Raw genomic sequence first — 27,589 nt, forward strand, 5'->3', positions numbered from 1 at the left:
GAAAACTATTTTTTATTTTCTTTGTGTGTTGTTGAACTCAGCTTGCAGCCATTGACAGGAAAGCTGAGGAGGAAAGTGGAAGGAGGAGGAGGGAGAAATAAACAAAGAAACTGAGACGTTTTGAAAGAAGCTGAGGAAACGGGAGGGCAGAGGAGTAACAAGAAAGAAAGAAAGAAAATATAAATAAATAAATAAAGGAAGAGAAGGAGGAGGCAGTTGTTGTAAGCGAGGCACCTGGGCCTCCCCTTCAGGGCTGCGGCCTCCTCCTAATTTACCTCAGCGCCTCCTTTTTTTTTTACCTCAGCGCCTCCTTTTTTTTTTACCTCAGCGCCTCCTTTTTTTTTACCTCAGCGCCTCCTATTTTACCTCAGCGCCTCCTTTTTTTACCTCAGCGCCTCCTTTTTTTTTACCTCAGCGCCTCCTATTTTACCTCAGCACCTCCTTTTTTTACCTTCAGCAACTCCTATTTTACCTCAGCGCCTCCTATTTTACCTCAGCGCCTCCCTCTTCCTCCCTCATGTCGGCCGGTTTCGGCTTTCTTTTCCTTCCCCCGCCCGGAAACTCTCCCTTCGACGACGACCGAGGCGCCACGTTGCCTCAGCCGGGCGAAGGAAGGATGGAAGGAGGAAGAGAGAAGGAGATGAGGCGAAAAAGACGAAGCTCCTGTGAGGGGAGATAAGGGCTGAGGCGGTTCCCGCGCTTTCCCCCCTCCTTATTCGCCTCAGCGAGGCGCCCCTCCCCCACCCCCTCAGGTGAGTGACTCCGCCATTATTCCGCCTCACTTTTTCCTCAGAGTTCGCCTCAGAGTTTTAATTTTTTCGGAGTTGTGAGGGAATAATCCGGTTTGAGACCGCTTTGGCCGCCCTGGTTCAGAGCTAGGGAATCCTGGGAATTGTAGTTTTATCGCGGCAACATCGCTTTCTTTCTAGAGGAGGTTTAAATGTCTTGACAAAACTATAATTCCCAAGAATTCCTTAGCATTGAGCCAGAACAGTTAAAGCAGCCTCAGACTGGGTTGTTTCTTCAGCCCTCTGTGACAGAGAAGGCTATTCATTTATGTATTTATTTATTTATTATAAACAATAAATATTTATAAATAAATAATAATAAAACAAATTGTATTTTTTTAATTTTTATCCTGCCTTTCCACCCAAGGAGTCTCAAAATATATACATTTATATATATAAACACATTAAAAACAACACTTTAAAAAACAAAATAGTCCAGTTAAAACAGTAAAGAGTGTGTGTGTGTGTGTGTGTGTGTGTATATATACACACACACACACACATATAAATACATTAAAGCAACACTTTAAAAACAACTAAAATAGTCCAATAAAAACAGTAAAAAGTTTATATAGATAGATAGATATAGATATATATAAACACACACACACACATATAAACACAAACATATATATGTATAACGTGTGTGTATATATATATATATATACACACAAACACACACACATATACATAAACATATATATATGTATAACATATGTGAGTGTGTGTGTGTGTGTGTATATATATATATATATATACACACACACACACACCTAAAACCATAGTGTTGGAAGATACCCCCAAGGGCCATCCAGGCCATCTCCTATGCTGCCATGCAGGAACTCTCAATCAAAGCATTCCCATTGACAGATGGCCATCTAGCCTCTGCTCCAAGGAAGGAGACTCCACCACAATCTGAAGGAGTTTGTTCCACAGTCAAACAGCCCTTACTCTCAGGAAGTTCTTCCTAATGTTGGGCTGGAATCTCTTTTCCGGAGCTTGCATCCATTTCTCCATTAGGTCCTATTCTCTGGAGCAGCAGAAAATAAGCTTGCTCCCTCCTCAATATGGCATCCCTTCAAATATTTAAACAGGGCTCTCATATCACCTCTTAACCATCTCTTCTCTAGGCAAAACATACTCAGACCCCTAAGTCTTTCCTCATAGGGCTCCATGGTTTCCAGACCCTTCACCATTTTAGTTGCCCTCCTTTGGACACTTGGCTCCAGCTTCTCAACATCCCCTTTGAATTGTTTTGCCCAGAACTGGACACAGCATTATTCCAGATGAGGCCTGACCAAAGCAGGATAGACTTGGCACTATTAGAGTGGCAAGTATTCTCCAAGGCTTCCCTATGGGCATGTATTAGTTCCTTTATAGGCAAATACTTATTGATGTAGTATCATTTCCTTTACTGTGCGCTGAGTTTGTTCCCTATTATTTAGAGGCTGATACAGTTGGGAAGCTGCTACGGGTTGCAACAAATTGTGATGGTGATGAGGATGATTAGTTTATTCGTATACATGATGCTTGACAACAGAATAAAACATAACTACTTCAGTATAAAATATTGAAATAAAATGTCTAAAAAACCTACATTTTTCTTAGAATTCAGCAGCAGTTAAAGTGGCGTCAAACTGGATTGTTTCTGCAGTGCGGAGGTGGCGGTAGCCCCAACACTGAAGTTACTATGCCAAAGCGAACTCAATATAAGAGTAGTTTCTGTTCTCACTGTTGGTGCAGTCTATTTATTTACTTATTTATTGAGATGTATTCCAGTCCCGTCTTTTAAGGCAAGCCCTCACAAGCACAACAGAAAGCAGACAAACACACCGAGGTGTACCAAAAGTAATACCGAGATTATTGCTTACTCAGTACTACCTGTTTTATGGCTGGAGAGGTACTTGCCTTAGGCTACTATCCTACGCATACTTAGTTTGGAATATTTATGTCTCATCAACTTCAGCGCAATTTACTTGTTGTGGGTTGGCACTGTTTACTCTAGAAGCGGGAGAGAGTTGTGTTTTTATGAATTCAGTAGGACTAAAAGGGTCTCCTTGGTACAGTTGGTTCTCTACATTGGCTTTGATTAATACATTCTCTCTAGGAATCTCTAGGTCCTCCAGCGCAACTTTGCTGGACATTGGCCATAGAGTCGCGCTGGGAGAAATTCCTCAGGAGAAAACCTCTCTAGGCATTTGTAGGTTCTTCAGTTCGATTCAGTGGTCAACACAATTCTAGGTCCTTCTGTGATGAACTTCTGCTGGATGTTGACCATAGAGTTGCGCTGGAGGACCTAGAGATGCCTAAGAAGCACATTTCTAGGTCCTTCAACACAATTCTGTGGTGAAACTTTGCTGGAAATTGACCATAGAGTTGTGCTGGGGGACCTAGAGATGCCAAGGGAGCACACTTCCCTAGACATTTTTAGGTCCTTCAACACAATTCAGTGTTGAACATCTGCTGGATGTTGACCATAGAGTTGTTCTGGAGGACTTAGAAAGTCCTAGATAGGTTTGAAAATGAAAGGTTGGTTTTTATTTGCTTCCCCCCACTTTCAGGGGGGTCCTGCACCCCAGAAAATGTGGAGGGCCCACTGTATGTAACTGTGCACAATGTACTGGGATTTATTCTCTAACCTGTTTTAAAATCCCTCAGTCTTTGTGGAGGTGTTTGGTGTGAATGCTTTTAAGAGGAGGAGAGTTGTTTCTGAAAAGGCCGAGATCATGGCTTCCAGGTGCGAACTTACTGGGATTTCGTTATCCCTGGCGGTTTTATCGCTTCCCTTCCCTTCCCTTTTTTATAACCTATCAGTAAAACCTGGTTGCAAAAAGCAAGCAGGTCATAAAAATGTGTGTCTGAATCACATGGTGCTTCAGAGCTGCCCTTTCTACAGGTCTGAGTCTGGACTCTGGCCTTTTGGTTAGGTAATCTTTGTTTGCCTTCTTCGCTTTGGCCAAACACAGGCTACAGCTCACCTTGAAAAATCAGGGCTTTCAGGTCTGCAGGAAACCTGCCTTCAGCTAAGCATCTGCTTTCTCAGCCTTGGCTTGCTTTCCAATGAGCAGCTGCCCCTCTTTGTAAGGGGTTTTTAAATAGCATCCTTGGCTTTAAGGAGAGACTCCTGGGAGAAAACAGATAAAGAACAGAGAGAACAGTGCAGGAGAAATGTTTAGAGGAGGAAGAGCAAGTGCTTTTCTGATGCTGTTTGCAGAAGGTGGAGCTATGAGGTCCGTCCAAACTCTACATTGTCACACATTGCGCATGGCATTTTGGCTTCCTTTCTGAACAGGTGCTTCTGGTGACGGAGAAGGAGTTAGTTTTAGTATTTTTGTTGCCGTTGTTGTGCGCATTCAAGTCGTTTCCAACCTATGGGTTTGCTGTTGCTGTCCTCTAAGGCTGAGAGAGTGTGACTTGCTTAGGGTCACCCAGTGGGTTTATAAGGCTGAGCCAGGATTTGAACCCTGGTCTCAAGAGCCATACTCCAATGACACTGGTCTTCAGAGCCATAGTCCAAACCACTGGCTCTGTTTCAGAATGGTCCAAAACACACTGCAGAAATAATCCAGTTTGACACCACTTTAACTGGCCAGGCTCGGTGCTAGGGAATCCTGGGAATTGTAGTTTATTGTGACACCAGAGCTGCCTGACAGAGAAGTCTAAATGTGTCATCAAACTACAGTCCCCCAAATTCCCTACCATTGAACCAGTCTCAGACCAGATTGTTTCTGCAGTGGGTTTTGGACCTATATTTAGCATATTATTCTAGCATTGTAGCTTTTTATAGTATTGTCTTTTATCATCCATTTTTTATTGTATATGATGATATAATAATAATAATAATAACAACAACAACAATGTTTATTTATAATGGCCTTTCCACAAAACCATCAAATGACTGTTGTGCCATAATTGTGTGTTGTGTGTTGTGTTTGTGATAGTGATGAGGAATCCACAATGCAAATAATGGCTTTGCTCTTTCAATAAGTTCTCCGTCCAAAATCGCTAGCTTTATGGAGCCTATTGCTGGGTAGACCCTTGACTTTGACTCTCGTCTCGAGGCAGTAAAACAGTAATGTGTTGTTGTTGTTTTTACTGGAAAGGATCATTGAGGAAGATAATTAAAGAAAGGCTCATCTAGATACTGTCATAGTATAAATAAAATTGGAGACGATGTGGGCAGGACTGGAGAGAGGTACATAATTTTATGTCATCCCTGGGGAATTGTTGCCTTGATCATCACAAAGACAACCTTATACTTGCTATCAACAGCGTCTTTATTGAAATGTCAGAGCCCTGCGGAGATCATCTTAAGGGGCACCTTTTGGAAAAAAGGAATTGAATGCCAACATATTGTTCTATATAACACAGGAGACTAATAGTGGTATATAGTATTATATATAAAGCAGGAGAACAATAGTGGTATATAGTATTATATATACTGGATTCTTTCTGCAGTGTATTTTGGACCCAACAGAGAAAGAAATGTCTAGCCAATGGGCACAAATGTGGGTACTTAATGGCTGGCACATAGAGACAGGGGCAGTGTTTCTGTGTTTGTATAAAGTGTTGACTGGAAGAATGCATTTTCCCCAGCTTTGACTGCTCTGCGAAAAGAAATCCATTAACATCCATTTTTAATCCCTGTTACTGTCTATGACTGTGTCTTATGGGGAAGATGTTTCATACTATTGTACTGGGGGAAATGGCTTTAGCCTCACAGAAGTAGCTACATCATTCATTTAGCCTTGTTATTTTTAAAAAGCATTTGCTTCCTCCTCGTTGTTGTTAACTGCAGTCAAGTTGGCTTTGACTTGCGGTGACCCAGTGAATGAGATACTTCCAAGTCATAGAACCAGAGAGTTGGAAGAGACCTCAAGGGCCCTGATCCAGTCCAGCTGCCTTCTGCCACGCAGGAACTCTCAACCAAAGCATCCCCAATGGCAGATGGCCATCCAGCCTCTGTTTAAAGACCTCCAAAGGAGACTCTACTATACTCTAAGGTAGCATCTTCTGCCATTGAACTGTTCTTAGGAAGTTCCTCCTAATGTTGATCTAGAGTCTCTTTTCCTATACTTTGCATCCATTGCTCTGGATCCTATTCTCTGGAGCTGCAGAAAACAAGTTTGCTCCATCCTCAATGGGACATCCCTTCAAATATTTAAACATGGCTGTCATGTCACTCCTTAATCTTCGCTTCTCCAGGTTAAACATACCCAGCTCCCTAAGTCACTCTTAAGTCACTTCTTAACCTTTTCTTCTTCAGGCTAAACATACTCGGCTCCCTAAGTCGCTCCTCAGAAGATATAGTTTCCAGGTTTCATCAACAGCCTTGCGAATTCAGTAGACACCTCAAATCCCACAATAAGAGTCCCTGCCGTTTTACTTCTGATCCCGTTATCTTTAGGCCCCAAACAAGCAACGCTAAGTGAACAATGCTTCTTTATCATATGATGTTCCATTTAGAGTGTTTTGATTTGAATCCTGGCAGCTCATTGAGAGAAAGATTGGAGAGCGCCTCTTCTGCAAAGAGAATTCATAAAGCCCAAAACCATTGTATGATAGAGGAACCACCTTCTTCTTCTGGGTGCAGCCCAATACTCCATCGCCTCCTTTAAAATCAAATTAGAAAGTTCTGTTTCTTGTCATTGTTCTGTTCCTGGCATGAATTGCCTCCTACTACTGGCATATTATGCTAATGACTGTCTGGCTGGATTTTCTCATTAACATTTTTAAGTTATATTAGATAAGACACATTCCTTGCCATGCTGTCTTGAGGAATGGCTGGATGCGATATGTAAAAGGGGGAGTGCGCCTCTTCTATGGCTGTTTTGGCTAGACATCTGATTAACATTTCCAAATTCTGTTAGATAAGGAGCATTTCATGCCAGGTAGTTTTCAGGAATGACTAAATAGGATTGGTAGCAAAAGGTGCATAGTTGTGATGATACTCTATAGACAGTTTGCCAATCCTGGTGGAAATGCATGTCTGAGGCTGCTAGAATAGTTGCATCTAGCATGATTAGACTGGCATTAAAGGACCGGCTAGAAATATGGCTGTAGGCACTATACTTTACTAAAGCTCCTTAAGATGGAGTAATTACTTAGCATTATCTCTTAAAAGTAAGTAAAGTGGAATTTCCTGATAAATACATAGACTGATACATGTTTTTTTGAAGTGGGCTTTTCAAAGAAGTTAGGTAGTTGGTAGACATATAGTCTCCTCAGCACTCCTCCGGATGCTTGGAAAGTGACTGTTTTGTTGGTGCAACCGTCTTTTAAATAAATCATGGGCCTTAACTCTTTTGTTTGTGCTTTGGATTTGGGATTTTAATAGCCGGAGACATGATTTATTGACTATCCTGAAATATGCACTCTTGAGAGCTTTCTTCTATGGAGTTTCAAAGATCAGTACGTATGTGATCTATCAAAACAACCTTCTGGTTCAAAGTAGATTCAAGACAGTGTGCTGTTGTCAAGAAAGTACTGTTTAGTTGTAAAGGGAGAAAGTACTGTTCTGTTGTACTGTTGGAAAGGAAGATCAAGGAAGAAAGTGCAAAGGCAGGCTTACGGTTGAACATAAAGACAGCAAAGATAATGATCACGGAGAATTTACACAGATTCAGTGAGGAAACAGAAATAGTGAAAGAGTTCTCCTACCTTGGATCTAACATTGATCGGAGCAGGGACTGCAGTCAAGAAATCAGAAGAAGACTAAGCATCAAGGTTAGAATCGTACAAGCCGTTGTATTCCTTATGAGCATGTATGGATGTGAGAGCTGGGTAGTGAAGAAAGCGGATAGGAAGAACATCAACTCATTGGAGATGTGGTGCTGGAGATGCCCATGGACAGCCAAGAAGTCAAACAAAGGGGCGCTAGAACAGATCAAACTAGAAATCTCTCTGGAAGCCAAGATAACTAGACTGAGGCTGTCGTACTTCGACCGCATCATGAAGAGGCAAACCTCATAGGAGAAAACAGTAATGCAAAGAAAGGTAGAGGGAAGCAGAAAGAGATGAAGGCTGCATGCTAGATGAATGTACTCTATAAAAGAGGTCATGCGTATACATTTGCTGGAACTGAACAGAGTAGTGGAGGACAGGGAATCTTGGAGATGTCTCATCTACAGGGTCGCCATGGGTCAAGATCAATTTGAGAGTGGATAACAACAGCAACTGTTGGAAAGTGTGTTACGGTGTGACACATGAAGCTAGGGCTTGATCCATCAGGGAGTCAAACACATGTAAAGAAGGAAGCACCTCTGAAGAAATCTTGCCAAGAAAACCCCATGACAGGTTTGACTTAGGTTGCCATAAGTTGGGAATGACTTGAAGCCACACAACAACTCTTGTGAAGTGCATTACAACGTGAGACATGAAGCTGGGACTTGATCCATCAGGGAGTCAAAGACATGTAAGGAAGGAAGCCTGCTAGCCCCTCACCTCTGCTCTCTCTGGCAAAGGAGCAACAGTCTGAAAAGGTTGAATCCAATAGAATTCAAAGGCATGGCAGCGTTAGTCTGGAAAATCAGTATGCAAAAGGATCTTGTAGCCTCTGGGACTAACAGAAAGGAAGAAGCTGGTAGCATGAACTTTCAGACTTGAGTTTACTTCTTCCTCAGATGTGCGTTTGGAGTGGAGAATCCCAAGGCAGACTTGCATAAGCCATTTGTGTGTGAGAATGTCCATTCACATTCAAAACCTTGTGGGTATAAAGATGCAGTGACAAGTTGCGCCAGGAGCAACTTCTGTCTGAAGCCTCGAAAAGTGGCTGCTGGTCAACATAACTAATGCTGAGGGTAGACAAGTACTTAGATTTGGTACAAGGCCACTTTCTTTTAATTGCTGTCGCTTTGGCCGCACATATTCAGGGTGGATTTTTATACTCTTCCTCCCACACTATGCCAGGTAAACACAAGTTGCGCTACTTTAGTTTCTTCACTTGACCTCTTACTAAACTTGTGCCATGACTGCATTCCTGTGTAGCCTGACTCACAAAATACCAGTTGCTTAGATCTTTAGGGCAGATAGGTTTGGAGTGGTTGTGCAGGAATTTATTGGCTTTAGTAACTGGGAAGGAGCAGGTTTACAACAACTTTAACGTCAAGGCTCAGTTAGGCCAGTTGTTGGGATAAGTAACTAATGTAAAACAGAAGTATTGACCAGGTTATTCTTCTGACCGTTTGTCAGAAGATTACATGACTGTGTTGACATGGGTTTGTACCTGTCTAATAACAAAATATGGACTCTTAAAACCTTTTCCTTCATCAATTTGGGACTGAATCATATTTGCCATCTCTTAACACACAGAACTGCATCATCCTAGTGAATAATAGTTTTCTAGTTTCTGTCTTACTTGGTACATTATTTCAGTCTTCTGTGATCATTCAGAATGGTCATGAAAATCTGTTTCAGAATGGTTTCTGAAAGCATTGTTGAGCAACAACAAGAGGATCACTCACTTTCAAGTGCCTTGTGTCGTTTCAGTAATGCTCACGACAGCCTTTTGAGGGGGCTCCCTAGCTTTCCTAAAATGCCAAGGCAGAAATTGACCAACCTGATAAGCAGGGGAAGAACCCATTGGCAATCCAGATTCAATTCTTAGACTGAATAGTCAATTCAGCACTTGACTATTACTACTATTAGTCTGCGGAGCAGAAGCAGTTCAGGGTTTTGCAGATCAATGTCAGCAAACTGTTAAGTAGTACAGCTGCAAAAATTACAGACCTATGCTTCCTATGCCTAGGTGCAGACAGAAGGCTGACAGCCACATCCTGAACCAACTCAGGTTTATAACAGTCATCAAGATCAGCTTTACGTTTATAGCTCTGTACGTATGCTAGGTTGCTATTACTATTAATTCCAACATCTCAGCATTATTACCAGACTTCTCATGATGGAGTTAGTGATATACATTGTGTTACGTGGCAAGCAGCTGAATGTGTGCGGTGCTTGTATAGCCAAGGATGAGAAGGAATACTCATTTGTAATCGACTGATACTTCCTGTTAGTCTACCATTTCTTGCTGGTTTTCCTCTGCCTAATTTAAATAACTTTTCTTTGCATAGCATAGTTCAGAAGAAAGCACCAGATGGATAGACTCAACTAGGGAGGGTACAAGCGGGAATCTACAAGCCTTAAGCAGAGCAGCGGAGGATAAGGAGTCTTGGAGATGTCTCATCCATAGGGTCCACCCGAAGGCAGCTAACAACAAACAACAAAGGTTAAAGTGGTGTCTGCTGCATTCTTTCCCCTCTATTAACGCTTCAAAGGAAAGGTCCCACCTCAAGTCTCCGTCAGATCATGCTTTCATTGTTTCAGTACCAACACTACAGACCTCTCTGCTTTCAGTTTTAATCACCTTGGCATTTCACCAATGTTGGGGGACCTGCTCAAGAAACAGCAGGCGCTGCCCAAGGGACTGGCAAGCCATGGCATCACAGTTTCTGTCAGAGGGAGGCTATAAGAGACATTTTGCCCTGCTACAGACAAGTGAGCCAGAGAAACAAAGGTTGGCTTTTCTGGAGAATTCAGGAGCTTTTTCTTGATCCTTTATCCTTTCAGTTCAGCCCTATTTTTTGGAAAGTTCATTGCACCTGGGTTGTCGGTTTTTCCTTGTCACTCGCTGCCAGGAATTTCTGGTGTGTAGCCCTGAATGTGTAGGCGAGGCCCCGTCGTTGTTTAGACATGACACACCACATACAGGTCTCTTTTTGTAATGTCTTTCCAGCGCAGTGTTGAAATTGGGCCCTGCTATGCTTTAAAAGGATGCCACAGTATGAGAAGCCTATTGATTGTTTCAGTTTCTCTGGGTGTGTATAAGTATACATCCAAAATAGTCTCACTCTAGTTTTTCCTCTTGGTAAAGATGGCTTTCCCCATCCTCAGAATGCATTTGAGAAGTACATTGGAACGAAGTGTCAGTGATTTCTCTGACTCCCTTCCTTATCTTTTAAGCAGCATGGCAGTTCTTTAAAATCTACAACCTGCATTTTATTTGATTGAAATATTGTTGTGTACCTTCAAGTCGTTTCTGACTTATGGCGACCCTAAGGCAAATCTAACATGGGGTTTTCTTGGCAAGGTTTGTTCGGAGGCGGTTTGCCATTACCTTGTAATTTGAAATAGACACTTTCCAAATTTTGCATTTAATGGCGAACTAGAGATCCATGGGAACATTGGCTTTTCATGGATGAGCTGAATCTTAGTTCATGCTGCTTGGTCTTTTCTACTGGATGCGGGAATGGCTAAAGAAGGGTTTTAAAAATCATTTAATCTCACCGGGTGCAACTGCCGCTCTCCCAACAAACCAAAGAGGGAAATCATTGTGTTAGATTTTAGCTATTATAAACTGAAAATGAGTGGACTCTTCCTTTCTGAACTCAGCTGCTGTGAATATAAATGGACTGCTTAGTCATTGGATATTTTTATTGGGTAGTGATTTGCATGTTTTGCAAGGCTGGTTGATAGTGAAACGAATAAGAAAAACAGAGGAGACTCAGACTTGGCCGTTCAGTCTTTGGGAAGATGTTGATTCTGTTATGGATACTCATATTCCCCCCGGGTTTTCTGGTTCCGTAAGGGACACTGGGGCTTCTTGCACCTGAGCTATGCCTAATGTCTTTGTCAATATGTTTGCCACGTCAGTTGTGAAAAGCTGCACGTAAAAATGGACCAATGGCCTTCTTATTGCCTTAATATTCCCATCAACTGGCCAACCCTTACCCTTGGTTTATCATTTCTTTCTACACACATCAACTGCAAAGGGGATACTCCCCTCTTTTGTTTGCTGCGCAGGGAAGTGGAATATTGCCCATGTCATCTCCTATAACAATGTTCACACGTTGGGATTGTGTTACTTATGTAAATACACACCTCTGTTCTGTCATTGGCATAATTGAGGCGTTAATGATGTGTAAATCCAAGGCGTCTAAGAATTGTACTCGAGTATTTAATGAAGTTTCAGCAGGTAAACATTCATGAAAGATCTTTCACTAACACATTTAACTTAAATTAAAGAAAGCATAGGTCAGCTCTTCTAATACGCCATTAAAAGAGTTCGTCTGTTTTTGCCTTGTTCCTAAAAACCCATATTCAAGGGCAGCTATGGCATCCAAAATCCACAAAACAGCGACACCTTTATTATTACCTAAACATTTCTTTTAGAAGTAAAAGGAAATGAGATGGCTATATGTTTTCCCACTAAAACGATGGTGCTCCTCTGCTTGCACCCCAAGATCCATGAGATTTCCATTGTATTTATTACTTTACTCCACTCATTTCCTTAGTATATTTTTATTTTTAACAATTAAATTAAATGGAGAATGGGTTGAAAATACTCGTTGTCTCTGTATTTGGCCTAGTACTGAAGTTATTAGGGCTCTGTAATGCCACAGATGTGTACCTATGGGGAGAATAGGTATGATTCAGCAAAGGATGAGAGTGCTGTAATTTGACATGATTGGAACAAGAGCAGACGGCTTGCTAGTGCTGCCGTGAATAATGTTCAATTAGCTAGATTATACGGCATAAGAGGTGTCTTGTTGCCTTCTTGCAAGTTGAAACAAAATGCATACAGTTGCTCTCTACTAGGAGTTGTTAAGCAATGGAAGTGATTTCAGCCAGCTATCGAAGAGGGAAAGGCTTTATGTCAGCATGTGATATTTTGGGGGCAGCTGCTGGAACATTGATTAAATCTGCAGGGAGATAAAGTAATTCATTGCAGGGGGGCACTTTTGAAATGTCTCCAAATGCCCAATGGCAAAATTACATTGGAGAGGGCATCTACTTTATATACTCATGTATAGGTCTAGAAACTATAGTCAAAAAATTGACCCCAAAAGCCTGGGTCGAACTACCCATAATGGGTCAGTGTAAGTACTGTACTTTGACTCCTATTGAAAAGGGAACCATCCTCTTCTTTGGACAGAGTGGCAAAAGGTGAAAGCTTAGTCCATCCCAGGAATATCTAAGAGACCATGACCTCCCTCTATTTTCTTTGCTGCGGTACCACTTCTGACCTTTTTGAATTCCTTTACATCCTTTGTTTCGTGCAGCTGAATTTTACCCCCGACTTATCCATGGATCGTATCAAAATCCATATATCTGGCCCCAGAATCTGTCCTCGACTTATACATGAGGTCAACTTATAGTCAAGTATATGTGGTAAATCAAAAGGCTGCTCTGAACTGTTTTGGACCGATCACAATGTTTCTGTCTGCCATTTTGTCCCCTGCCAGAGCTCACCAGTGTTGGGAGCATCCATTGACATTGGGGGAATGGCTCTTTAGGTGAAAGTTTGCTGGGAATCTCTTCACATTTGAAATGTCCTTATAAAACCGTTGAAAAATTACTTGTCAAGCTGGCCTGATGCATGGCACGCTTTCCATAGATCCTGTCTTGTTTTACGTTAAAAATGGATGAATAGCCTTCCTATCTGCTTTTGGCATCACAGTGTAGGATGGAGATGCAGTCAGGTCAGAGTAGTTGCAAAATATGTTTCTTCACTAACAGTTTGTGTTGACTTATTGCCAAGCACGCTTCATGTTTCTGTATTGTTGACAGGTTCAGAAGTAAAGATGATTTAGAGGGAATAAAAGTTGGCCGTATTGTGCTTCATCAGTGTGCTGTAGGGACTTATAATGCATCTTAGTATGTATCTCACACAAGTAAGGGTTGTGTGAGGCTGTCTGGTCTGCTGGCTGTTGCTGCAGAGGTTCCTGGAAACGTGGTGGCAAACAGCCGTGTTTTTTGGACTGGATTAAGGCCCCTTTGGGCTGGGATTAATCCAGGACTGCCAAATCAATGGCCAGACTGGTCAGTACTGGCCTGTGTCATCTGGACAAGACGACACAAGGCCAGAGGAACATGGGCTTTTTGGACCGTCCATACAGGCCCTTTGGGTTGTGTGGAGCTTGCCATTAGAGATGCCCAGCCCCTGCCTGAAATGGGACAGTGGCTCCCATTGAGTAAACCTTTTCATAATTCGGCATACACAGAATTTCTGCTTTCTGGCTGTGGCTGATGATACAGCAGGCTAGTTCAAGCTTGCCATCTTTAGAAGATCTGTTCCCCTCACTCTCATGCAGACAGGTGTGGATTCCCCTTTCATCACTGAGGTCAGGTCTGGGTTTCCAACCGTCTCCAGCAGCTTCCTTTTGCATTTTGGAAAGCAAAATACTAGGAGGTACGTTCAGCCCTTTCTTGGATACTAGAAATTTGACACCTCCACGGTTATGCTCTAAACAGCCTTGATATGCTAGAATTATAGATCTGATACTTAAGCAGCAATTCGAGGGCTGATCCAAAAACAGCAATAATTGAAGACCTTTGTGTTTATTTAAAGTATTACTATGTCCCCTTTCTACTTTGTCTTTGGAAGCGAGAACTGAAACCTACATTGAAATTGCGTTGTATGTTAGCCCAGCTCAAAGTCTTTTCCTCTCTGCACTCCCTCTGAATTTGAGGCATAAAATTTAACATATTATATACACTTTTCAGCACAGAATATGGGCTAAGGAATATTTTTCCAGCCAGAGGCAGGGTGGCAAAAGGAGGAGACTTGTTGGGAAGATTTGCTTGGCTTGGAGTTACGAGTTTAAAGCTATGTTAAATTCTTATCAGTACTCCAAAGCCCCTGTTCTCATGTCTCATACAATATTAACAAAATGAACAAAAGCTGGAAGTTTGGAGAATTCATTTGTGGACCTGGATCCTCACAAACATGTGGGAAATGTTAGCTTTTGACGAAACCTTACTTGATAATTATGAACCGATCCAGGCTAAAACTGTAAAATAAAGCTGCACAAATGCAATCGTACACTTCGATGTTTTTTTGGTGATGATTTTTTAATAATAATAATAATAATAATAATAATAATAATAATAAATGTTTTATTTATATTTTCCCGGTGGGATTACAGTCTGGTATCAATATACAGTATACAAATGCAAATCACAACCATAAAAACAACAATATAGTACAATAAAATATCAAAGTGGATAACAATTAATACTATCAAAGCGAAAAGGAGAGAGATGTTTCAATCTCGGTCAAGGAGATAGAAAAATGTATCTTATAAGAGTAAGTGAGTAAGCTCTTGATAAGTAGCATCTCCAAGAATGTCACGAATGAGTGTTAGTTAGCACACACCAATCCCAGCGATGGGAGTTGACTTTTTAGCCTTCTTAGTCTCTTTGAGCAATTGTTTTGGGAAACAATTTGGATAGTATTCCAAACTTAAGCAACCCGATGTGTCTGTTTATACTACAGACGACAGTTGCAAAATTGCCAGGCTAATAAGCACCCCTTCTCAGACGTCTTTGTCATTGTCAAGCAATAAATCTGTCAGTAGGTTTAAAATAAGTCTTGAATTGGATTGCAGGCTCCACAATTGACATAAATGTACCGAGTGACATCAGTCTGGGAGGGAAACTGGATTAGTTGGAAGGGATTTTGAATGGCTTTACAAACAAATGTTTCAGGTAAGTACTAACATACCGAAACATCCTAAACCTGAGTGCATTGTATGTGTGTATGACTTTCTGAGGGTTTTCTTAGGGAAGGAATATTCAGAGATGGTTTGCCAGTTCCTTCCTCTGTGGAAGTGCAAACCGACCTCTTTCCCCAGGAGACGGGATTTGTGCCAGTCAGCAGATACTACTTTTACTGATCAGTGAACATTTCAATAAATGAAATAATTTATGTCTCCTCTTCCTTCTAGCAATCCTGTATCTTTGGTACCACCAAAGGATTGTTCCTTCCGCGGATGTAAATGCACCAGATGTTGGACGCCATGGCTAAGTCGACGGGGGAAGAGCCAGTTCCCAAAGTCCGAGAGCTTTGCGGCGAATGTGGGCAGCCGCACTCTTTGCCAGACAACCACCTTTACAACTTTCAGGATGAAGTGGATGATGACCTGACTTGCCACATTTGCCTTCAGCCCTTGCTCCAGCCCATGGACACGCCTTGTGGACACACATACTGTTTTAAGTGCCTCGAAAACTTCATGCAAGAGTACAGCTTCTGTCCTATGGATCGGAAAAAGCTGTCTTTCCAGCATTGCCGGAAATCTAGCCTTTTAGTGAGGAATCTGCTGGACAAGCTCATTGTCCTTTGCCCTTTTCAAGATGACTGCAAGCAAACTATGCAACGGTGTGAGCTAGAGGCTCACTTACAGAACAGGTGTGTATAATATGTTGATGACCCAACAGAAGGGAATAAATATACTTGTATTCTATTCTGTGGTTCCCTTGTCTCTCTGTCAGTGAATAAGAATTTTATTTTGCAGTGGGACCTTGGTATCCATTGGTTTTTGCTTCCAGGATTCCCTGTGCTGCATCCGTTTTGCCTCCTAAAATACCCCTTAGCTGTAATGCTTAACTTGTATTTGTATCCATTCCCTTTTAGCCCTTTTCAGATGCCAGTGCTTGTGTATGCAATAGAGAGAGGCATACATTGTAAACAACAATTAACAAATACTTTAATATGGATTTCCCCTTTCTCTGTTCCTCCATTTATTAAACTAATCGCTTTATTATAGTTAACAGTGGAGTTTGCATTGCGCATGTTGTTGTGTGCCTTCAGGTTGTTTCCAACTTATGACGACAGGGTTTTGGGGGGTTTAAGAGCATGTGACTTGCCCAGGGTCACCAAATGGGTTTCCATGGCTGAGCGGGACATTGAACCCTGGTTGCCAAGATCGTAGTCCAACTCTCAAACCACGACACCAAGCTGGCATGAGAAAGTTAAATACTCCCACACTGCCAGTCCAAATGTAGAAGCTGCATGGCTGAGAATAAACTGAACATTAGAGGGAATGCGCATGCCTTGCGAGCAACTGGGTTTTTATCCTTCCACAGTGGATTTCCTCAAAAATGGGTGTCTTAGCAATTAAACTTGCAAATCAAGCCTGTGTTAGCCTTCCAGTGATCAATCACAAATGAAGGCATGCTAAATACAAGATACCTAAATGAGGAAAATCACATGCTGTGGCAAGCAAAATTTTGTCAGTGTTTGAGGGAGCACCTCTTCTAAAAACTTGATAGTCATGTTGACCAATTTTACTCTGAGAGTACTTGTAGTATCTCACTAAGTACTCACATATAGCTAAATGTGCTGTGGAGCAAGTATTTCATATATTCCTTTTGACTTGCAGGTGTCCTGGTTTCAAGAAGTACAAAGCTCAGTTGGAAAGGAAAAAGAACCCTCGCTCTAAGCTGAAGGGAGATTCTCTGTCCCGGCTGGAAGCAAATACTCTGAAAGATCCCGAAATATCAAATGGAGTGTCATCCCCAGCGGCTGGTAGCTCAGGAGCTGCTGTGATATCTCTGGAGACACCAGAACCTGGTATGGTTAATCCAGCCTTCGATGAGAGTGAAGAAGGTAACATTTCTTTCTCAAGATGATTTCTGTGTTCAGCAGTGTAATAATAACTGATGGCCTCTAGCACTTTAAGAATTCAGGACCTGAGTTGCTTCTGCTTCCTCTTTTCATATCAGATTTACCCCAAAGAACTAGTCTTATAGCGGAGACAAATGCAATTGAAATTCATCGAGATGATCCTGAGGAAGAACTTGGGATGCGGATAGTTGGGGGCAAAGATACACCTCTTGGCAACATCGTTGTCCAAGAAGTTCTTCCAGATTCAGTTGTTGCTGCAGATGGAAAAATAGCACCCGGAGACCATATCCTGGAGGTAAGTGTGTGATAATGAAGAGTCTGGGGTGACATTATCCAATTTGATGGGGTGTCATTAAAATGCAAAAGATTAATTTGATTAATCAGACACAAATTTTGGAAGGATGTCAGGAGAAGAGAGAGGGCACACCGTAACTAGTACATCAATAATATTAAAAATTAGAGATGTATTTGAAAATATGGATTGAGACAATCCTAACGTCTGGAGGATCACATGATTCCCATCCCTCCACTAAAGCAGGGGTGAGCAAATTGTGGCCCATGGGTCACATGCAGCCCCTAGATCCCACTTTTGTGGCCCTGAAGCCCCCTTTTTAAAAAATGGTTCAGCATGCTTTTCAGGCAACGTTTGCCCCAAACCATGCAGAAAGCAACCCAGGCATATGAAAAAAAAGTGAAAACACCTTAATTTCCGCAAGAATCTCATAACCCTGTTTTACTTCCAAATACTTCCATTTTCCTTATTATTCCCTCTCAAAATGGAGATCATTTCCTGTTGCCATTTTGAGAGGGACTGCAGAGGAAAAGAAGTATTTGGGCTTGCTCTAGTGGGATGCAGCTTACTGGGGAGGATTTATCAGGAGGGGAATTGGACCTGTCTTCCATATAGTTGCCTTGCACTAGAGAAAGGTGGCAACAAATACTATGCACTAAACGCACTTCTGATTGCTGGTTTGTTTTTGTTCTTTTCCAAGATAAATGGTGTCAACATTAGCAGCGTGACTCACTTCCAGGCAGTCTCCTTGCTCCGCCAGCCCTGTGCTGTGCTCCACCTCATAGTGCTGCAAGAGAAAGGATTTATCGGCAGGACAGGGCACCCAGATTCTGGCCCGACGATCAGCCAGGAGGTGATCCATGTTACCCTTGTAAAGAGAGACCGCTCTGAGCCTCTTGGCATCAAACTGATCAGGAAAACAGATGAGCCTGGGATTTTTATTCTAGATCTGCTAGATGGAGGATTGGCCTCCAAAAATGGGAAACTGAAGCAGAATGATAAAGTTCTTTCTATCAATGGCCAGGACCTCCGTCAGGGAACGCCGGAAGCAGCTGCGCAGATAATCCAGGTAACTATGGTGTGGCTCAGTGCTTCCTAAGTAACCTGATGTGGGGGACTAGAAAGGTGTTTTCCTCTCCCCCCCCCCTTCCTTGTTTTTTTTGCCCAGTGGCAAAATAACTTGAAAAGCGTCAGAATAGTTTCAGCATACATATTAAAATTTTTCCAGTCACCCTCCAGGAGCTTTGAAACTCTGGGTGTATATTAATTGGAAGTTGCCTGTTTTGAAATTTCCATTTTAAGCTTCTTTTGTTTGCCTTTTTGTGCAGATTAGTGAAGCAAGAGTCAACTTCGTAGTTCTCCGTCAGGCCGGTGTGCAGCTCAATGATGCTGTTGAGGATGGCAGCACATCCAACACTAGCAGCAGCAGCAGCAGCAGTAGCAATGGAGGAAGCCCTGTGCGCCTTCGCAGGAAACCTCAGCGGAGTCACTATTGGCGAAAATCCAGCTACCAGAAGGTATGCCTTGAGATTATATTATGGTTTGATATCAGCTTGATTTCTTTTGAGGACAGATTGGAAAGCAAGTGATAAAATTGGGATTTACCTGTAGAAATAATTCAGTTTGACACCACTTTAAAAGCCCTAGCTCAATGCTAGGGAATTCTGGGCACTGAAGTTCTGTGAAACATTTAGCCTTCTCTATCAGAGAACTCTGTTTCCCCCTCTCAACAGATTTCCTTTTGTTCAAAAGGGAACATGAATGATCATTCATTGGCCATCCCAGGCAGTTTGCTGCCATTTGTGTGAAGAAACCCTTCTTGAAGGGTCTGGGAATTTTCCTCCTGTGTTTAATTTCGAAAGGAAGTACTTGACAGTTTATTGCTCTCGTAAAAGCTGTTTAAGCAAAATATTCATTCCCTCTGTATCTGTTTGCATTTTTAAATCTCTTTTCCTATGGCCTGACAAGAGTAGAATCTGGGGATTCTTTGCCTTCTTCCTGAAATTTGAGAGAGGAAGAGTCAACCAAAACTCTTTTGGGAGGATTCAAAGATATAGCTGTGTTAGTCTGTATGTAGTGCGATCTTGTAGCACCTTTGAGACTAACTTGAAAGAAAGAAGTTGGCAACATGAGCTTTCGTAGACTTAAGTCTACTTCCTCAGAGGCATCTCTTTTGGGAGGAAGTGCTGCAATCTGGATGCCACTATGCCAAAGACCCTGCAGCATGCTACCACTAAATATACCTCCAAAGAGTGGAAGATGAATCAGGGCTCAGATGTTGAACACAGTCTGTGGATGAATAACATTGGGAGAAGAGAGTCCTTGTTTCCTACCATTTATCCTTCACTTGCAATGCCAGCCAAAGAATTGTGTTTGGTCCAGGGAGCAGGTGGAGTAACAGGAACATTTGCTTTATATTGTAATGAGTACAATTATTCTTCAATGGTTGAATTCCTGGATGGTTTAAAAGCAGTTGCAGCTGATGAGACATGAAAGTCTGTTTAAAAAGCACCAACTATGCATTTTTGGGGAGGCTTCTCACGGGAGTCATGTAATGAACGTGGTTGTAGTATACTGTAGTTGTTCTCAGATGAGTGGTCCATTTCTCCTGTTTACTGAGTTTATCACATTGGATCTACAGGCTGGTTTCTCAACTAAAGTAAATTAACTGAATCAATTGCTGAATCAATTCAATACTTAAGACATTTCCATTGATGTAATGGGTCTTACAACCAACAATTGGATTTAAGCTACAATGTGTATCTAGTCAGTGCTATTGCTTGAAGCATACGTAGATAAAATATGCCACACCTGCCTTATGTACACTAAACAAATACTGCAGGTGGCTGAATGTGATCTATTCACCCACAGAATTAACATTTCCAGCAGCCGTTCTCAGCGATACCTTGGCTATTTGGAGACTTTTTGAAATAAAGACATGCTCAATTATATTTTCTGCCAAAAGAAAACAAAACTAACCCCCACCTAAGAGCAGCCATCCCTCCTTCTTCTTAGCCACCCAGGTCTTGTTCCATGAAAACATTTACAAACGTATCATCACATCTGATCACACAGCTGCTTAAAAAAAGGGGTGCACACGATGGGGAACCACAGAGTTGAGATGCAGGCACATGGATTGGGAGTAGTTATGCTGTCAAATGTCAAAATACAAGACAGTTTTTCAGAGTAGAATATGCAAGTTATGATGGCACGGTTTTTCCCAAGATATTTCTGGGAGGGCCTTGAGAAAACAGGATTGCCAGGGCAGCCTGGTTGGGAACAGTGAGGATGGGCTGCATATTGGTGAGACTGTTTATTCTTTGCATTCAGATTTATCCTTATTAAAAAAGGAAACCAGTGAATAGCCATAGTTATTTAAAAGTCACGTGAGCACTTCAAACATTAAACCATCTAATTGGCTCAAAGATACCGTTCTTTATAATACAAGGGCTTGTTTGGACTAGCGAATATGTGATTGATGCACAGCCTATTGTTTCTCTTCCCCCCAATTGTAGGCACTCCCTCAAGGATACAGCAACCAGGAGAAGACAGTTACTATTAAAAAGGAGCCGAAGGAATCTCTAGGAATAACAATAGGAGGCGGAAGGGATGCTAAAAATAAGCTCCCCATTTATGTGACTAGTGTGCAGCCTGTTGGATGCCTCTTCAGGGATGGTAGAATTAGGAAAGGTAAGTGCTTTTAGAACAAGAGGTGGGGAGCATCCACTCCTAAGACCATTTTTCAAGCCCTTGTCGCTGAAAATAAACCCAATTTTTTGTGGGATGATTTTGCCATATTTCAGGTTCCCTGTGTTCTAAGGCCAGGAGAGGCTTTTGTGAAAATCACCTTCTGGGTATAAAATGGCCTGGTGGTGGAAGTACGGCAAAATGGACCTCCATCATCCTTTTGATGTTTGGGGGAAATTTTGCAGAACATTCAAACGAACAAACCCCCCCCACCAGTTTAAGAATTTGGGGGATGGATTTGCAGCACAGGGGTGAATGGATGGGTTTGGGAATTGGGCTGTCCTCCAGTGTCCTCTGCTGGGGCAATATGGTTCCCCAACCCTGGCAGCTGCACACATCCCAGCTGTAGATGGTCCTTATTTTGTCCTTGAACCAGCTTTGAGTGAAGAAAAGGTTATGTAATAATACATTAATGTAACTGCAAAGGACTTACTGGCCCAAATACCGAAGTGCACTTTTCAAAGAAACGGCTGGTTACAATTCTGTCTTTCTTAATTTATACAACAGGAGATATACTTTTGAGCATCAACAATATAGATCTGACTCACCTGAGCTACAGTGAAGCCGTCTCCGCTCTGAAATCAAATGCAGCATTACATTTAGTGACCTTGAAAGCTCTGGAAAATGGGATACCTGAGAAGGTGTCTGACTCTCCTGAGGCATCCGAAAGCAGGGAAAATGGGTTCGGCTGGGCTCCTCTCTGGATCATGTGGCTTGGATTACCTAGGTGAGTTGTAGTTTGATGTCCCTGGGAGCTTAAGGTAGAGAGGAGAGAAGGAAAACTTGTGTTCTCCTGAATCGGGGACCGCAATGCAGGACATCCAGAGCCAAGCTACTCAAAGTGGTGATCCACAGACCAATGCCAGCTTTTAAAGTATGGGCTGGTGGTCCATGGCTAGTTATCAGGAACTACGTGAATACAGTAACAAATATGGTACCAGTCCCTGGCACATGGGAGGTGGGTGGGATTTGCCAGTCCATCACATTAGCTACTTTGAGAAGCACTGGACCAGAAGACTGAGTTGCCCTCCTCCTACCTCTGGAACAAAGCTTGGAAGTAACTCATAACTTTTGGAGGGTGATCTAATATGGAGCACTGTTTACTTATGACTTTTGCTTATTAGTGAGTGGCATTTTGAGATTATTTTAAAATGTTGAGGCCATTTCTTCCAGTTTAGGTGAAACTGAAGTCATTTTCCTGTGGCAAGTTGAACAAAATGGCTGGGTCATCCCTACAAAAATACCATCCTCCCATTGCCACCACCAGTGTCCAGCTGATCTCTGTGTGGAAAAGTAGATGCTGTTTTCAGTATTGCCTTTTTTATTATAGTTTTGCAATGGTGAAGGAGTGGGTTAGTGGTTTAGGAGGGACAGCAAAGCATAGTGGTTTGAGTGTTGGCCTAGATATCCAGGAAACCAGGGTTTCAATGGTTTCCTGAGTGCAAATCTTTGTTCTCTTTTAAATTAGAGAAAGCCATTGTGGTTTCCAGTGAGTTCCTGGCTTCTGTATATGCCTGTGTAGCTATAAACTGGGTTAACACTAAGGGAAAGAAAGGTGACTTTGTGGAGAGAGGAGGGAGTAAGAGGTCTACCTCCGTCTTTGCAAGACACAGTGTTACACTGGCAGCAGTCACAGAATATTGAAATTTGGGAAGGATGAGAATGTTGCTGCCTGTTTTGTAGCGGAATTGTGGTTCTTCTGGGGCACATATATGTGTTTTACTTCGGAGAATGTGCTTCAGCCCCCTCCCCTTTAATACTCAGTTCTTGTGCATGATTTTGTTTATCTTGCTCTTTTGTTTATACACAACACACAACGGACACAGAGTGCCTTATGTCTAATACCAGCCTCCATCACAAAGAAAGGTCCCAGTGTTTGCATGTTTGATCAGTCACTGGGAGCAAAGCTGCCTTTCCTAGCATGTTGTTTGCTTTCCATCAAAGAACCTGAGGGCTGAGTAGAGTCATTGTTGCCTGACACACAATCCATTAGAAACCAGAAATTTGATCCCTAGGTTGCAGTGCTGCTGTTGGTAATGAACTCATAACTGTATTGATTTCAAGGAGTGCTCAAGAGTAACACAGCCCTTCGTTTGTTATTTAGCTTACTCAAAGACTACAGTATTCTTTCCTTTCTCCTGCCTGAAAGTAAGATATAATTCAGGTTCGACATAGAAGCTGGAAAGTTAGCATGTCATGTTCCACATCACTTTCTTTTCATGTGGTTGATAATCGTACTTCGAGGCACAGAAAGCTCCTTACATGGAATGAGTGTCATGATGAACCAAGGATTGCATTTGCCTCTTGGCCCCTTTTGCTTTTTTTAATTCTCAAAACATGTTTGCAAAGCTGGTGGTTGTGGGAAGATGAGAGGCCACATTATTGTGCTAAAAGAGTGGTGATGGAGGCCTTCCAGGACATTTTCTATTTTCAGTCTGCATGAAGGGAGAAGGTTGATTTCTTGCAGGCCCAAATGCAAGCGAACCTCTCACAGAGAAGAAAGACAAAGCTAAAAGAGTTAAGGGAGTGTGTATATGTGAAAGGAAAGGAACTCCAATGCCTTTTTTCTCCTCCTCTCTATTTTCTGTGACCTGGATGTCCCTAGGTTTTGGCTCTGGTGGGACTTAAAATAGAGAGGAAGGGATATTTGAGACTGCTGTGCTTTATTTTACTTCCTAATGTTTATATTACTGTTTATAAAGGTGTTACTCTATTTTTGGGAATAATACAAGGTTAAAATTAAAGTAGTGGATACTGAAGGCTAGGCAAAGAGATTCAAAGAGGTGGCTCATTCTGACTCAGAACTATCTCTCTATTTTAGATAAAGAGGGCTTCTGTTTTTTCACATTGTAGGAGACAGGTTAATCGTGTGACTGATAGCCCTCTGCTTATGAGTGGTTCTGGTTGGCAACAGGTCATTCTACCCGGAAAAGGAAGAACATACGCTGACTTCATGGTGTTTTCTGTTTCAGCCACCTGCACTGCTGCCAAGATATTATCTTGCACAAAAGCAACGCTGAGAGTTGGGGATTCAGCATAGTTGGTGGATTTGAAGAAAACAAAGGAAGCAATCCGTTCTTCATTAAAACCATTGTGCCTGGAACACCGGCCTTCTGGGACAGAAGATTGAAGTATGTACACTGTGCGCTTCTGTTACTTTTGCGTTCCTAGTAAAATCCCTGATGTTTAACATAAAAAGAGAATTCAAGCACAATCAGTTGGACACACTTAGAATCTCACTTCAGGTATTTGCATGTAGTGTGCTAAAGGTGTGTGGCAGGAACAGGGTTGCTAGAGGTGTGGCGTGTGCAGGCGGCCACACTGCTGTTTTCATGAGTTTCTAAGGAATTCTTTACAAGGGCTGCCATTTTGCTTATGCATTGGATTGAATAATTCCACCATTCTCAATAGGGAGAGATGTACTTGTCTTATTTTGTGGGGGCTGCTTAGAAGGAAATCAGGCCAGAGCAGTGAATCATGTATCCAGAGGCAGGTCTCTGTAATTATGGAATTTCCCAAAGCTCATTCCTATACCTGCAGCACTGAAAATTATTGGACCATTAATGATGTATACATACTATTGGACTATTCATGGTCCCCATAGTATAGTTGAGTGTTCAACACAATGCATTTAGCACTGGTGACATGTCAAGAGCTTTAACCTAACAGTGGTGGTGGTTCTTTCTTGACCAGGTGTGGGGATGAAATTGTGGCAGTAAATGGAGTGTCGGCGGTAGGAATGAGCAACGGCGAGCTGATTCCCATGCTGAAGGAGCAACGGAATAAAGTGACTCTTACTGTTGTGTCCTGGCCTGGCAGCCTTGTGTAAGCTGTAACCTCTGATGCAGAGTTTGATTTGGGAACTACTTCTGTGCAAGGTTTCAAGGCCTGAAGTGATGAACTAGCCAAGGAAACAGTGAACAGCTGGTTTGAAGTAGCTGTGCTCAAGTTCTTCACTGGAAGCCCTGTTCTTAATCAAAAAGCAAGTGTTAGTTTGTTGATAGAATTCGATTCAGGACCCACCTTTTGGCAGATGAAACCCAGACTTCAGTGAGCATTTCACGTTCTGCCATTTTGTGATTCCTCCCGCCCCATCCTCCTCAGGTCCATCCATACGGTGAACGTGCCGACTCTGAGCCACAGTCTACTTCTCTTGAACTCTCTGTTTTAACCGTCTTCAAATGATTGTAAGCAAAATCTAAGGTAGGGCCCTTAACGTAGTCAATGATGTGTAAGCAAAATCTAAGGTTAGGGCCCTTAACGTAGTCAATGATGTTGGCAGATATTTTAATTTTGGCAGTAGCTTTCAAGATATTGACGAATAAATTCAACAAACTGCTTTCTAAGGTCTGTCCCCCAACAGCTGTTGGCCATTTTTCAGGTTGGTAGAATGAGAATCCCATTATTTGGAGATGAGTTGCAAATATGCATGCTTTCATTTTTCTTAAGCTTAATGTTTGGAGAAAGTGCAGCATACCTCTTATTGCTTGTGCTGTATTATGTGAGAGCATGACATTATTTAACAACCTACAACAGCGGTCTGGGGCCACTTCAGACTGAGAATTTGTCACTGTTGTGAATGTGCTGCAGAAGGAGTAGAATGGCTTTTCTGTTCATGCAGTACCAAATGGAGGTCTGTGACTAGGAGGTCTCTGCTTGTTACAGTCTCGGCTGTTGTGTGGCATGTTATTTCCACAGTTTCCCCCTCTCTCTAATAAGTTGAAATTTAAGGATGACAGTAGTGTTTCATACCGTTCGTCAATCAATGCAGAGGAGATAGAAATAAACTCTCAAATTGCTGAGGACTGGCATCTTATGTCAATAAGGGGGAATTCTGGAACTTGAAGGAAGTCAAATGCATGGCCCTTGTGTCTTTGTTGACAGTGGAGGCTGCATGCAAGGACTAACAAAAGTTCCAGAAAGACTTTCAGGTAAGAGCCTTGGGGCCAAAGCCGATGTTAAGTCAGGAAGGCTGCATGCAGAACTAGACCTGTTATTGAATCCCTTTAAATCAGGGTGAGCAAGGATGGGAGAAGGAGAGAATTCAGAGCACAAGACATCTGATCAGGAGAGGGAAGCCAGGTCCTCCCATCCATTTTAACATTTTCCTCTCTGGACTAAGTTCTGATTAGAGAATGCCACAGGAAATGAATGAGTTTTCAACAAGTAGTGTCAGGAGAAAGGCAGTTGTCTAGGGAAGATTTAGCTCCATTTGTCCTGTGCTTAACATTACCTCCTCCCAACTTTGAATTATGGAGGGAAACCCAGATTGGATCTCGCTCCCATCCTATGCAGCTGAACACTTAATGGAAATGGAATTGTTAGGATGGTAAACTTCCTTCCAATCGTAAGTTGTATTGGTCTTCTCTAAATAGGCATAATTCTAGACTGGTCTCGAAAGATAGGTTGGATTGCATTTGGCTGTACATTCACTGGGTCAGTCCAAGGTCCCCTTTATTTGCAGCTTGTGAACTGTCAGCAGTGGTCAGTTTTCACATGGTGCAGACTATTGAATCAATGTGCAAAACCCCCACAAACGACTTTGAGGGCTGATTATTCTAAATCAGAAGTCGCCACTTACTCATGTACAGGCTTCACTGCCTGATTTTAGTGTGGCAAGTGGTTGTGGGTGCCACTTCCATGACTACCTTGACCTGAAGGAGGAAGGATGACTGCTATGCAAGGGTGATGTCTACATGCACATCATATAGAAATGGGTGTAAAATTGAGGATTGACACTTAATTTTAAATGTGGTTTTAAAGGACAGCTATCTGATGCATCTATAAGAAGAATTTTTACTGGCTGCGGACATGAGATCTGTGGCTTCTGTAACGTCTGTCCCCTGTAATAGCTCTAGCAAGTGAATCAAATGAAGGGGTTGTGCTGCCCTGAGCAGCACCATTTCACTGCGTTGTGATATTTCAAGGTGCCTTCAACAATCACTAGGAAGTCTCATGGCTACTATAATGCTTTGCACCAAAGAATTTGTAGAACCTTGTTAAGAGACTTGTCATTGTTTTGATGCATTTATAAATTATTCTGAAGCTACCAAAACTGTTGGGGTTTCTTTGTTTAGACTGCAGCTTCTTTCCAACTTCTTCTTCTTCTTCTTCTTCTTCTTCTTATTATTATTATGCTTTATTTATATAGCGCTGTAGATTTACTTGGGGACGTTTATGGCAGGGGCAGCCTTCCAGACATAATTGGACTGCAACTCCTAGCAGTCCTCACAATTGTCTATGCTGCTTTAGGCAGTTGTAGTTCTGGAGTGCTGCATGATTTTTTTTAAATCTCTGGAGTCATCCTTTTATTGTACAGCGGAGGAGTTCACCTACCAAAGGTAAGAAAACGGAGGCCTA

At 42.2% G+C, this 27,589-nt stretch overlaps 2 protein-coding genes across 3 annotated transcripts in view; one reads left to right on the top strand and one right to left on the bottom strand.

Annotated features, from left to right (window-relative positions):
- LOC149308767 (ubiquitin carboxyl-terminal hydrolase 12-like) overlaps positions 1-1,623 on the bottom strand; it is a 40,118-nt gene extending 38,495 nt beyond the window's left edge. Inside the window, exon 1 of the mRNA XM_089536428.1 lies at positions 1,587-1,623. Within this exon, the coding sequence (XP_089392554.1) occupies positions 1,587-1,608 (22 nt within the window). The 5' untranslated portion in view covers positions 1,609-1,623. The remainder of the gene's footprint in view (positions 1-1,586) is intronic.
- LOC149308769 (ligand of Numb protein X 2-like) lies at positions 427-27,269 on the top strand. 2 transcript variants are annotated; one of them, XM_089536426.1, is made up of 10 exons: positions 427-752; positions 15,512-15,972; positions 16,946-17,172; positions 17,289-17,485; positions 18,183-18,551; positions 18,811-18,999; positions 20,998-21,172; positions 21,737-21,956; positions 24,202-24,360; positions 24,923-27,269. In XM_089536426.1, the coding sequence occupies exons 2-10, from the start codon at positions 15,563-15,565 to the stop codon at positions 25,056-25,058; spliced, it is 2,082 nt and encodes a 693-aa protein (XP_089392552.1). In that variant the 5' UTR covers positions 427-752; positions 15,512-15,562; the 3' UTR covers positions 25,059-27,269. The 2 variants fall into 2 exon arrangements, with proteins under 2 accessions (XP_089392552.1, XP_089392553.1); XM_089536427.1 differs by lacking the exon at positions 427-752 and adding an exon at positions 15,217-15,272.
- The last annotated feature ends 320 nt before the right edge of the window (positions 27,270-27,589 follow it).

Source organism: Sceloporus occidentalis, unplaced genomic scaffold (genome assembly GCF_023333645.1).
Source record: "Sceloporus occidentalis isolate IW3139 unplaced genomic scaffold, rSceOcc1.0.p SCAF_8, whole genome shotgun sequence".
In the NCBI taxonomy this organism is placed as follows: domain Eukaryota; kingdom Metazoa; phylum Chordata; class Lepidosauria; order Squamata; family Phrynosomatidae; genus Sceloporus; species Sceloporus occidentalis.